Raw genomic sequence first — 12,295 nt, 5'->3', positions numbered from 1 at the left:
GCGAACTGAGTTCTGGATTAGTCATCCCAGGGTTGACACCTAGCAGAGCTGAGAATGTGCCCGTTTTGTTATGGTGTTGCTTTCATAATTCGCCCTGTCAATCGGCAAGCCTTGTCTGAAGCATCTCTCTGATCTCTGGCTTTGGCTGTGATAATGGAGTCTGTGTGTGTGCATGTGGTGGAACTTTGTGGCTGTTGACACCTGGCTCCGCCAGTGTGCTAGTTTGTAATTCTTGCCAGAGCACAATTCCAAGCATTAGCGCAGCCAAAGCTCATAAGCCAATCTGACCAGCAGGTCACCTCCGCAGCCATTGAGCACTTTTGTGCTTTATTAACCTTTCACAACTGACTTGTCATCATTTTGACAACTATTTCTTTTGTCCCTTTGACAGCTGTTCTGAACTTGGACAATTCTGTGGTTGACCTGGAGACCCTTCAAGCCTTGTATGAGAATGTGAGTATTGGGACTAAAGACAGTTTTAAAAAAAAAACCAACAGCAACAGAAGTGCAAGCTTTCGGAACTAAGCAGTCAGAGGAACAGGGCAGTTAACCCCAACGCTCAAAGCCACATGTTAGCTTATGTGGTAATGCAATGATGCTGCATACTTGGTATTGTAGCTGAGCTACTGTTTCATTCCAAAACAATCCTTTATTTAACGTAATCTGATTCTCTGCCTATTCTTCATGCTATAGCAGTAGGAAATTCAAAGCAATAATATTTTGCCATTTTATACCTCGGCATTCATCCTCCACCTGGTGGCAAAATCCCAATTGCAAGGCTTTCATTGAGTCCAGTTATGTAAGGTTAACACAGGGGGTTGTATGAAATAAGTCACAGTTAAAATGTGAATGCTCAGCTTTATGGAATGTAAGGAGGTTAATGTTTGTAGCCTGTGGAAATAAGCAAAAGGTTTAGATTTGACTCGCTTCATTTAAGGGGCACTATGAGCATTTATTGAGTCCTGACCAATTTTTATACAGATTTTTCGAGTTTAATTCATCGCAGCACTCGCGACCAAATTGGGAGCATTTATTCCTGACCTCAATTATTCAGTGCACAAAAAGGTGCCTGAACTCGGAGCACATTCCTTTTCAGTAGCAACGTTCACAATTCAACATTACGATATTGAGTTACATTGCAAATGTCATGTGTTAGGTCCCAATAAAACTCCAGTGTATACATAGTTTTAAAAACTTAAACTGTGTTCCCTGTTCAGAAACGAAGGAAAATGCTACCTAGTAGCACTGAGACATTTTCACCTTAACTCTCAGCAGAATAAACCAGCTTCAACTACTGGTTAGCAGAAGAGTTTTCTACAAGGCCTTCTACCAGTCACAGGTTTACGTATGTGTCACTCACAGGAAGGATCAAGGTTGTTGTACGTTGTTTGACTTCCATTTTCTGTAGCACAAACTATTCTTCCTGAAATAATGCAAAGCAAAATTAATTATATCGCCAAATATTTGGGGGGAACCGTTGCTACTCTATGGGTCAAAGTAACAATCGGCATCTTGTAACCAAGTATAAAACCTAAAGCTTGCGGCTTGGAAAGCACTTTATTTATAGACGGTACTCCCGCAGAAGGCTTTCCTGGAGAAACTAGCAGCTCTTCAGTTTTGAAGGGGGGCAGCTAAGGAGGGATCCCCTACTTGTACTCGAAATATTCAGTGTTATTAGAAAGGAAGTAAATTTGGAACCCTACCTCAAGATACATCATGAATGCAGAACGACAGAGCACAGTGCAAACTGGTGATAGACAGGTTTATGACGTGGGTCCTCCATGCAGAGAGTAGTTAGCGCTTGTAAAGCACTTCTGGGCAAAGTGGTGGAGACACGAACTTTGATACATTTAAGAGACAATTGAATGGGGATTTATATTTTTTGTTACGTAACTGAACTAAAATAGGCCAAATGACCTTCCTAATCTCTTTTTAGGGTAATTTGCCTGCACTGTCCAGGAACAATTAGTCCCCAGAGTCTAGAAAGAACTGTGTATAAAGTTGCACTTAGTCTCAATTAAAATAAAGGAGGTGTCTTGACAACAGTATCATGAAGACAGACGATAGTCTTAAAGGCACCATTAAAGGGGCAGGTTCAGGTAAAGCCCCATGGGAGAGCTGGCATTTTTATCGTAAAAATGAAGCAAGGTTTTTATCTAGGCACTCATATGATGAATGGCAAGTCCTTATATATGAACTTCATGTCAGTGATTTTCATATTTGTTTAAAGCCCCTCTCCCCTATAAATGAGTTTGTGCTGCTGTACTAGGGCTGGAGTGGCATCCACGGTCTACCTTGGAGCGAGCTAGTGAATGGGCACCGTGGTGCCAAGCTACGGGTGGAGAATTAAGGAAAGTGTGGGTATGGAAAATGATGGTGCAGGATTAGGAGGATCATGCTGGTATGACTGAAAAGCTTCTCTCCATGTTCCAGGCAGGGTGAAGTAGTTGGAATGACAGGGGGCAAGGAAAGGGTTCTCACTCGGTGGCATGGAACACACTATTAGAGGCTCAGCAAAAGGCATGGCAAGTGACGTCAGCAGCCGTCAAGTGGGTTTGTGGTCATTTCCCCTTCATCTGCTTCCAGATGCACCAGATAATAAGAGGGAGAGAGTGAGTGGCACAGTACTGAGAACATGGTCTTTTGCACACTGGTGGACTGATTCCATTCGGCAACAAACTTCTGAAGCAGCAAAACCATTTTCTAATTTTAAAAAACCACAAATAGAGGGCTTTCTTGACTTAAGTAACCTGTCCCTTAAAGCAGACAGCATGTAAAGGGCAGCCTTCAGGATCATTTGGTCAGGTATTTCTGGGAGCGGTTTGTCCTGAATTGCAGCCGGAGCTATAACGGGAAACCTTGCTGAATGTTTTACCTTATCCCCTTCGTTATTTCCTTGTTACGTGCCATTCCCTAGCTCAGGATAAACAAGACATCCAGAGCCTTGTTGCTCTTGAGTTGGTTCCTTATTAGGTACAAATAACACTGATGAGGTGAGTACTTCTTACTGGAACATCAATATGGTGTGTCGCCCTGCAGTAATTTAAATACTGCTGTATTCTACATGCATTGGTAATGGGGTGCAAAAATGGATGTAGATTTTAGGCTTAGTTACAAATTTTGTAATTCGGCTGTTTGCCTGTTCTAATTTACCTGGAAGTCCAGTCATGGTTGTGATGTTGATGTATAAAGTTTTATGTTGTCATCACTTAAAAAAGAGACATATACATTCTTCTTTTGCAAATTCTACAGCTAAAATAGAATGGACCAATAATTAAACATCCATAACGTCCAGATCACAAACGAGCAATGCTAGAAAGGCAGCAACTACATTTGCAAAGCAAGCATTATATTGGCTGCGTGTTTATTGATATTGTATCTTACGTCTCGTCTCCTTTCCTCCCCAACCGAGCCCAGGGGGTTGGCTAACATTTGGGGAAAGCTCCAAGTTCTAATAGAGATAGTGAGGTTGATTTGCTTCTTAGATGCTCTGCTCAGGCTTTTTCATTTACCTATCACAAAATTGCACAACCAAGGACTTAATTTAATCCTAATTTTTATGCTAAATTTGTTCCCCCACAGCTTCTCGTAGGGCCTATAGAGACACGGTGCAGTAATCTTCTCATCTCAGAAAAGGAGTCACCATTGTGATGAGTTTGGAAAGTAAGGCCCTGAGCAGAGAAAGACCACCTTCATAGACCATCACCTAGGCAGATAGTCCAAGTTGTTAGCTTAATAGTTATGCCTCAAGCAATCCAGATTTGTGGATTTCCCCCCCCCCCCCCACTCCCCTCCACCCCCACCCTTTGGATTCAGTCATCAATTTGAGTTTAGTTATGTAAAAACATGGCAGCAGATACCTTTCAATGTAGCAGTTTTTTAAGGCAGGCTAGCATAGATGCAAATTGGAGCCATCATTGCAGATATGGAGTGTTAATGTTTCCGTCTGCAGCATCATAAAGAATAGCTTTCTTTCTCTTCTGAACCAACATACTACTGTAAAATGTGTTTTGTGATTGCTTAAAAAGATGCTTGAATTCCTCAAACACTCATACAAGAATAAGTTTCAAAATCCTTAATATTGCAAAGGAAGAACAGTGAACATCAAGCAGGAGGAGAGAAAGTGGGTATCATGGTCTAAGCAACGGGTTTGAGTGAAGGATCAAGGTGGTGAGAACTAGAGCGAGAGTTTGAGAGTGCAGGAGCTTAGTGCTTAAAGAAGGTCGCAAAGATAATGCTGATACATGAGCGACACACCTTCAACCAATATGAGCAAAACATTTCCTCGCTCTATTCTCCTTGTTTCAAGATGTGTCAATTTGAGAAGTCAAGGTCAAAGAGTTACAGATGCTAATTGAGTTAGCAGTTGGCAAGTTTGCAGAGAAGCACTTTTTTTTGTTACAGATTCAGAAGTAAATATCAATAAATGTGCCATGACACTTTAAGTGCAGGAGTATTTGTTGAATGGTTTGCTTCTTGTACAGAGATATCAAAAATTAGAAACCATAACTAGTTGCATTTATACGCATTTATCTCCCCCCTGTTCTTTGCAAAAATTTTAAAAGTAAGAAGATAAATGCTGTCCAGTGTACATATTTGTGGTTGCGTCAAGTGTTTTGGGAGTTAGTTAAAATATTGTTTAGGTTAAGCTTTTAAAAAGGAGCGATACATAGGCAAGCTAAGAAGCAAGGCATTACAATTTTATTCCGCTGGAATGTGTGTGATTTAGCCCGTTTATTCCAAATGTTGAGGATATGTTTTTTAATCTGCACCACTTTATGGTATCAGGAAGCTGATGTGTTTGTAAATCGATATTTAACTGTTATAAATGTATGTTGACATTTGCTGATGGAAGATAATCAAACACTTGAATTTAACTTCACTTGCAGTTTAGAAATAATAAATTGGTTCAAGTTCCAATCTGATCCAGGAGCTACTGTAGTATGGCAGAATCTTGCTTGTTATTATGACTTCTTTTCTCTGCTCGGCTCACGATATTCCTGCTATCTCTATAGTGCCTGTACTGAAAATATGATTTACTGGCGGATAAATTTTTCGGAACTTGTTTTGCAAGCACTGACCATATGAAAGGAATAACACTCAGTTACGACTTCATTTTGAATGATGGTCCAACCCCCTCCTCCCCCTCGAGACTTTATGGGGAAACCTGAGCACAGCTAAGTCCTATTGGCATTGTAGTGAGAGGGACCATTGCCACACTAGCGGAGAAATGCGGCTTGTAATAATGTTCTGTTCCCCCGCTATAGCACTGCAGCACACGGTTCACATCACTTGACTGAGGATTCTGTTTATGACTAAATCATTTGAAATGGATCACAAAGTCGTGTTCTTCTTTCAAGTCTTTTTGATCTTTTCTGTGTTGGCTCAAGGCTAATGGTGGTCATGCTATTTTTGATAAGTTTGAAACTTTTTAGATTTTTGAAAAACATTCTCATGAGAATGTTTTATGTGCTTCACTTGTCATCGGGTAGTAATAAGTACATCCTTTGGAGCCAGAGATGAAAGCAATTGTCCCTCTAGTTTTGTAAGCTTGTGTATATTGCTGCAGACACAGTGGTTATATCAAAATAGTTGGCCTGAAAAAGAATCAACATCAGTGTATACATTTCCCATGCCTGATTTATTCAATTTTATTGTATAATACAATGTGTGTGTTCTGTATCTCATGTAGAACTTATAGTTCTGTCCAAGTCCCAATTTTTCAGGCTGCAGCCTGTCTCAACTATGTTGACCACTCTGCTCAATGATCCTGGACTCTTCTGAGTTTCTATTGTCAGTTCACAAAATCATGCAGACACAGGGTTGTGCTTTTGTTTGCAGACATTTTTAAAAATATAAGCTGTGGTTCAATGGGTAGCGCTGTTTCCTCTTGAGTCACAAGGTTCCGGGTTCAAGCCACACTCCAGAGCTTGAGTGCAAAAATCAAAGCGGACCCACTGGTGCAGTACTGAGGGAGTGCTGCACTGTCGGAGGTGCTCTCTTTTGGATAAGACATTAAACTGAGAGATTCTCTCCACCCCGTCTCCACTCTGCCTGCTCAAGTGCATGTAAAAGATTCAATGACACTATTTTGAAGAAGAGCAAGGGAGTTATCCTGGCCTGCTGGCCATTGTTTATCCTTCAATCAACATCTCAATGAACAGGTTATCTGGTCACATTGCTGTTTGTGGAAGCTTACTCTGCATAAATTGGCTGCTGCATTTCCTATGTTACAACAGTGACTACAATCCAGAAAGTACTTTGTTGGCTGTAAAATGCTTTGAGACATCTGGTGGCTGTGAAAAACACGATATAAATGCAAGCCTTTTTTTCATGATTGCACTGCAGCTTTAAATTTCTGAACTAGACTGGTTTCACTGGCCAAGTTGAGTCTGTTCTTAGTCACTGCAACATGGGCTACAATTTGCTAGCAGGGGATTCTATTTTAAAGAGAGATGGGTTCTAATACTTTTTGCAGGTAAAAGGCTAGTCGTAAACCTTAAAGACAAGAAGCACTTAGATACGATTCCTGGTTAATGCTGTATGATCTCTTGCTGCTGGGGTAACAGTTGATGTACAACAGTTGACCTTAGTGCTCCTGAACCATGAACAGGAAAATAAAGGCCTATTGAGATTTAGTGATGTCTGCTGAGAGGAATGTATGTGAAGACTTTGGGAAAGAACAGGTCCGTGTTCGTGTGTACAATTTATTGGCCTGTTTACACACACCTGTCCAGATTCACACTTGCTTAAGGTACCAAGCAGCTGTTGGTGTCTTGCCTCAATAGGAAATACCTTCAAGGAACGAGTTAAAGCCCATTGAGAGTGGGGTGGCGAGGGTGCTAGATGCTGTTATGTGAATGTCACAGTAAGAGAAGACCGGGTTACACCTCCAACTTGCTGTGTTCCTAATATGAACTTTCATGACCTCAGGGTGCTTCAAATCAGTGAAGTACTTCTGAAGTGTAGCTACTTGTAAAATAGGAAATGCAGCAACCAAGTTGCACACGGCAAGTTTCCACAAGCAGCAATGAAATAAAAGACACATCATTGTCCAGTTTAGGTGTTGGTTGAGGGGAAGATGTTGGCCTGGGCACCGGGGGGAACTCCCCTGCAATTGATACAAATAGTGTTGTGGGGGATCTTTTGTGTGAGAGGGCAGACAGGGCCATGACTCAAAGTTTCATCTGAAAGACAGCATCTCTGACGTTGGGTTTGGTGTCTCTTAATAAAGTCGGGTGAAAATTTACAGGATAGTCAAGTCAGACTGGAAACTTGTGTCTTCAAGCAATTGGTCCATTAGGCATTTACAGTTGGCTTGGAAAGAAGCTTGTCAGTCTCAGTCAGCCCAACTGTTTAACAGCAGAGGTGGGAGTCTAAGGGAGCTTGAAGAGCAGGGATAAGTGATCCTGAAAATTAAATTAAGACAAAATGGTGAGAAAAGCCATTTCTTCAGCTGGTTACTGGCAGCGTGAGATCACAAAGCCTATGGGCCAGACTCTCTCCCCACAGCTGGCGGGAAGTATTTTGTTTTGTGGTCATGGGCATTGGTGGGAGGCCGAAAATTGGAGACAAGTGCCACTTTAAATAAAGACAAACCCACAATGGGATTAACTCTTAGAACAGTCTGAGAGACAAATTTGATGCATCTGGTTCTTTAACTGTGACTGACCTGCTTCTGAGAAGGGGGTGTGGAAAGATGGGTACAAGCTAAACATTTTTATTTAGCTCCGTTTTAGGAAGAAAAATCTCTGCAACCTTGACGGTTCCAATGAACGTGATATCACTCGTGAATATTTTAGTGAAGCATTAACCACATCTGCCAGTTTGCCTACAGTCCGTTTAAATTTGGAAACACTGTTCTTGCGTGTAAGGCTTTAAGCTGTAGATCAGTGGGAATGTTACTACCATTGCAAGATGGCATTGTTTTGTTTACTTTTTTCATGAAACTAAACCAGATGACCATGCCTTTGGCAAAGGGAAAAAAAATATTGCCAGGATGTATCATGTCTGCATAAAATCCTAGACCATATGGGTATAATAAAACTGGAAAGGGTAAATTATTCAGAAGATGAAATGCTTCCTAAATATTCAGACAGTGGCTATAAATCATAAATAATTATGAAGCAATGCATTCTTTTATAATTACTGTGCGCTGTGATCATATCAAATTTTCTTTATGGGATTTCCTTGTATTTACGTAGAGGGCTGTATAGGCTTGAGTTAGTAGGACGTCATTAGTGGGTGTCTTTTGGCAGTATGTGTGCTTTTTCTGTCTTTCAGTTGAAACGTTAAACTGCCTGCTTGGGTAGCTGTTAGAGATCCCCATGGCACTCTTTCGAAGAAGAATAGAGGAATTATCCCCAGTGTCCTGGCCAATATTTATCCCTCAATCAACATCAGAAAAAAAGATGGACTATCTGATCATTATCACGTTGCTGTGTGGGAGCTTGCTGAACACAAATTGGCTGCTGCATTTCTTACATTACAACAGTGACTACACTTCAAAAAGTACGGGTAGATGCTGAGCGGTTGTTTCCCCTAGTGGGAGGGAGAGCCTAGGACCAGGCAGCATAATCTCAGAGCAAAGGGTTGCCCACTTAAGACGGAGATGATGAGGAATTTCTTCTCTGAGGGTAGTCAATCCGTGGAATTCTTTACCGCAGAGGGCTGTGGAGACTGGGCCGTTAAGTGTATTCAAGGCGGAGATGGGCAGGTTTTTAATCAATAAGGGAATCGAGGGTTATGGGGAAAAGCCAGGCAAGTGGAGTTGAGGATTATCAGATCAGCTATGATTTCATGGAATAGTGGAGCAGACTTGGTGGGCTGAATGGCCTACTTCTGCTCCTACATCTTATGGTCTTAGGGTGAAGAGCTTTGAGATGTTCAGTGGTCGTGAAAAGCACTATTAAAAATACAAGTCTCTACCTGTTTTTCCTATTAAAAAAAAAGGATATTGGTCAAATGAAATGAAATTGTCACAATCCGACTTCAGTCTTTCAGTCCACTTCTTGCTGGTGTAATGTATGGGAGCTGCAAAACCGGAAATAGTAATGTAGTCACAAATATGTAGCTGGAATGAAAGGTATCGCTTGGAAGCGGGTTCATGTAAGCTCCTTGTCCAGAGGAATTAGTTCAGGTTCAGAGTAGCTTTTAGTGGAGTACCATAAGAAGCCTGATGTACTTTTACTAATGACTGACTGCCCTGCTACATACTGGTATTGGGAAGATGAGGACTGGTAAGGTCGCCTCCCTGCTTGCAGCATAGGATAACTGACTAAGCTGGCCACTTCATACCTGTTGTCAAAGTCAGGGCAACAATGAGTGATGTAAGAAATCGCTTGCCCTTTCCAGGGGACCATAAAAAAGTTCTGGTGCAGAAAGAGGCCATTCAGCCCACCGTGTCTGAGCTGGCCAAAAAAAAGAAAGAGAGAAACTAGCCGCTCATTTTAATCCCACTTTCCAGCACTTGGTCCATAGCCTTTGCAGGTTACAGCACTTCAGATGCAGATCCAGGTACCTTTTTAAATGAGCTGAGCGTTTTAGCCTCAACTACCAACTTAGGCAGTGAATTCCTGGTGCCCACCACCCTCTTGGTTAAAAAAGTTTCCTCACGTCCCCTCTAACCCTTCTACCAATCATCTTAAATCTATGCCCCCTGGTAATTGACCCCTCCACTAGGGGAAACCTGTCTTTCCTACCTACCCTATCTGGGCCCCACATAATTTTGTACGCCTCAATTAGGTTAATCCTTAGCCTCCTTTGTTCTAAGGAAAACAACTCTAGCTTATCCAATCTCTCCTCATTGCTGCAATTTTCAAGCCATGGCAACATTCTTGTAAATCTCCTCTGCACTCCAGAGCAATCCTGTCCTCTCTGTAATGTGGTGACCAGAACTATACACAAAATTCCAGCTGTGGCCTAACCAGCATTTTATACAGTTCCATCATTACATCCCTGCTTTTGTATTCAGTAAAGGAAAGTGTTCCGTGTGCTTCCTTGACCACATTGTCCACCTGTCCTGCCACTTTCAAGGACCTGTGAACATGCACTCCAAGGTCCCTTACTTCCTCAACTCCTCTCAATTAGTTGCCATTTATTGAGAGTTCCCTTCCTTCGTTGGCCTTTCTCTCTCTCTCTCTCTCTCTCTCTCTCACACTCATTCACTCACTCACCCCCCTCACCCTCATCCTCCCATTCTCACCCTCATCCAGCCACCCCTACCCCTTCTTAAGAAGGTGACCAATTATCCCCTATTTTTAGGGATTGTCCCTTATTTTGACTCTTTGTCCCATTTGTCCCTTATTTCTAGGACAGCCTCTGGGAGAGTGAGCCTTGGAGTCTCTTCTTACCGTCACCCATTTTTTTTTTGTGAACACGCACTCCAACTTCCCTTATGGTCACCGGCAACATCGAAGGCCTGTTGCTTTGATGAAAGTGTTGCCTTTCAAGTGAAACGTTTAACCTGAGCAACCACCTGTCTGTTCAGGTGGGTGGAGAAAATATAATGGCACCATGGAGAAGAGTTGTCCCCGTTCCCAGGCAATGTACATCCATCGAGCCCCAGGAAAATAAATCCATTTGGTCACCTGTCTCATTAGCTATTTGTGGGATTTTGTCCAGAAGCTGACTGCTACAAAGCAATACCTACACTTCAAGTATTATTTGTGAACTGTGAAGCACTTTTGGATGAAGTATGGATCTATAACTGCAATTTATAGGTAGTTCATACTGCAACAAATCTGTCTTGTGGGCTGGAAATTGCTGGAGCAGCCAGTCTTGCAGTGAGTGCGGTAAATTGGATTTTTTATCTTGCCTTTCAGATCATATTTTTGCACTGTAAATCGCTGGAACTGTGAATTGGTGAGTTTAATGGGCCCTGTGTGGCCTCATGCACGGCAGGTCCAATAATCCTATCTCATTAAATTTAAGGATAAAGGAAGAAAGAGTAATCGGAGTAAAAGGAAATTTGGTGAATTAGAGTCAAGCTGGATGCAGTATTACAAAATCCGTGTGTTATATCGAAAGTGACTATTTATTGAATGGGACAAAACCATGGAAAAAGTTAAAAGACTGGACAGCAGCATTTTTAAATGACTTAAAACAGCAGCTTCTAAGATGGCCAAACATTTGCAGAGCTGTACTCTACAAATTCCAAAGGCAGTAGAATGGAGTCGGCTTATCTAGAAGTGACTCACCAGAAGCAACTCCACTAAGGTGAGTGTGAATAACTCATCTCCTGAGCCATTCACAAAACATCCAGACGTCACCTGTGTATTCAGCTGGTCATGGACCAGGCTGTTAGACTCAATCACTTTGGACAGTGGAGCCTGGCTGAAATGGAAACTTCTGGAACCACAATGTTGTGACGTGGCAGATGATGTGTGCCAACTGGACCAAATCCACAAGGGAAACTTGGGCACCCTATCGCAACAGTTTTGCAATTTGTGTTTATTATGAGAAGATGTGTGCTCTGAATTCAGAAATAATGAGCCCACTAAGACCTTTAGAGATTTTAAAACTTATAATTAAAATATTTATTAACAAAATAAAAGATTTCAAGCACATACAAAAGACTACAATTACTTAATACCACAACAACACCTAAAATTCCTAATTAATCTGACAAACCCCCTTTAAAGCAACAGTCCAAAATAGATTTTAGATTTTTTTAAAAACACAGCAAGTTAACACAGTACCCACTTGACAGTGGAATTCCAAATGGCTTTCTCTAACTTTAGTTACTGAACACAGCAGACTTGCACACAAAATAGCTGGAGGCTCCTTCAAGGCTATTTAACACACCCCTGTTCGATCATACATGGCCTCCCCACAAAACAGCCTTTCATTCTTCTTTATATATGTTTCCCTCTGTTTGATATGTAAAGTCCGTTGTTCCATATGTGTACATTTCCTATAGTATAAAAACTTTCATGTTGTAAATATTGTCAGTAACCTTTGGGGAAAAATAAAAATACTCCTTAGCCTTGCTTATCTGGTTAGTTGCAAACAGACTAACATCCCTTTGACATCCAAACAATCCCTTCACTTAGCACAAAGGAAGATGGCTGTGGTTTTTGGAGGTCAGTCATCTCAGCTCCAGGATATCACTGCAGAAGTTCCTCAGGGTAGTGTCCTCGGCCTAACCATGTTCAGCTGCTTCATCAATGACCTTCCTTCCATCATAAGGTCAGAAGTGGGGATGTGCACTAATGGTTGCACAATGTTCAGCACCATTCATGACTCCTCAGATACTGAAGCAGTCCCTGTCCAGATGCAACAAGACCTGGACAAT

General features: G+C 41.7%; 1 protein-coding gene across 1 annotated transcript in view; it reads left to right on the top strand.

The window, feature by feature from the left end:
* Positions 1–12,295, top strand: part of fmn2b (formin 2b) — a 399,672-nt gene that overhangs the window by 230,686 nt on the left and 156,691 nt on the right. Inside the window, exon 8 of the mRNA XM_078557267.1 lies at positions 392–453. Within this exon, the coding sequence (XP_078413393.1) occupies positions 392–453 (62 nt within the window). The remainder of the gene's footprint in view (positions 1–391; positions 454–12,295) is intronic.

This window comes from Cetorhinus maximus, chromosome 14, assembly GCF_964194155.1.
Source record: "Cetorhinus maximus chromosome 14, sCetMax3.hap1.1, whole genome shotgun sequence".
Lineage (NCBI taxonomy): Eukaryota > Metazoa > Chordata > Chondrichthyes > Lamniformes > Cetorhinidae > Cetorhinus > Cetorhinus maximus.
Note: the sequence above shows the minus strand (reverse complement) of the source record. Positions and strands in the feature narration are given on the sequence as shown.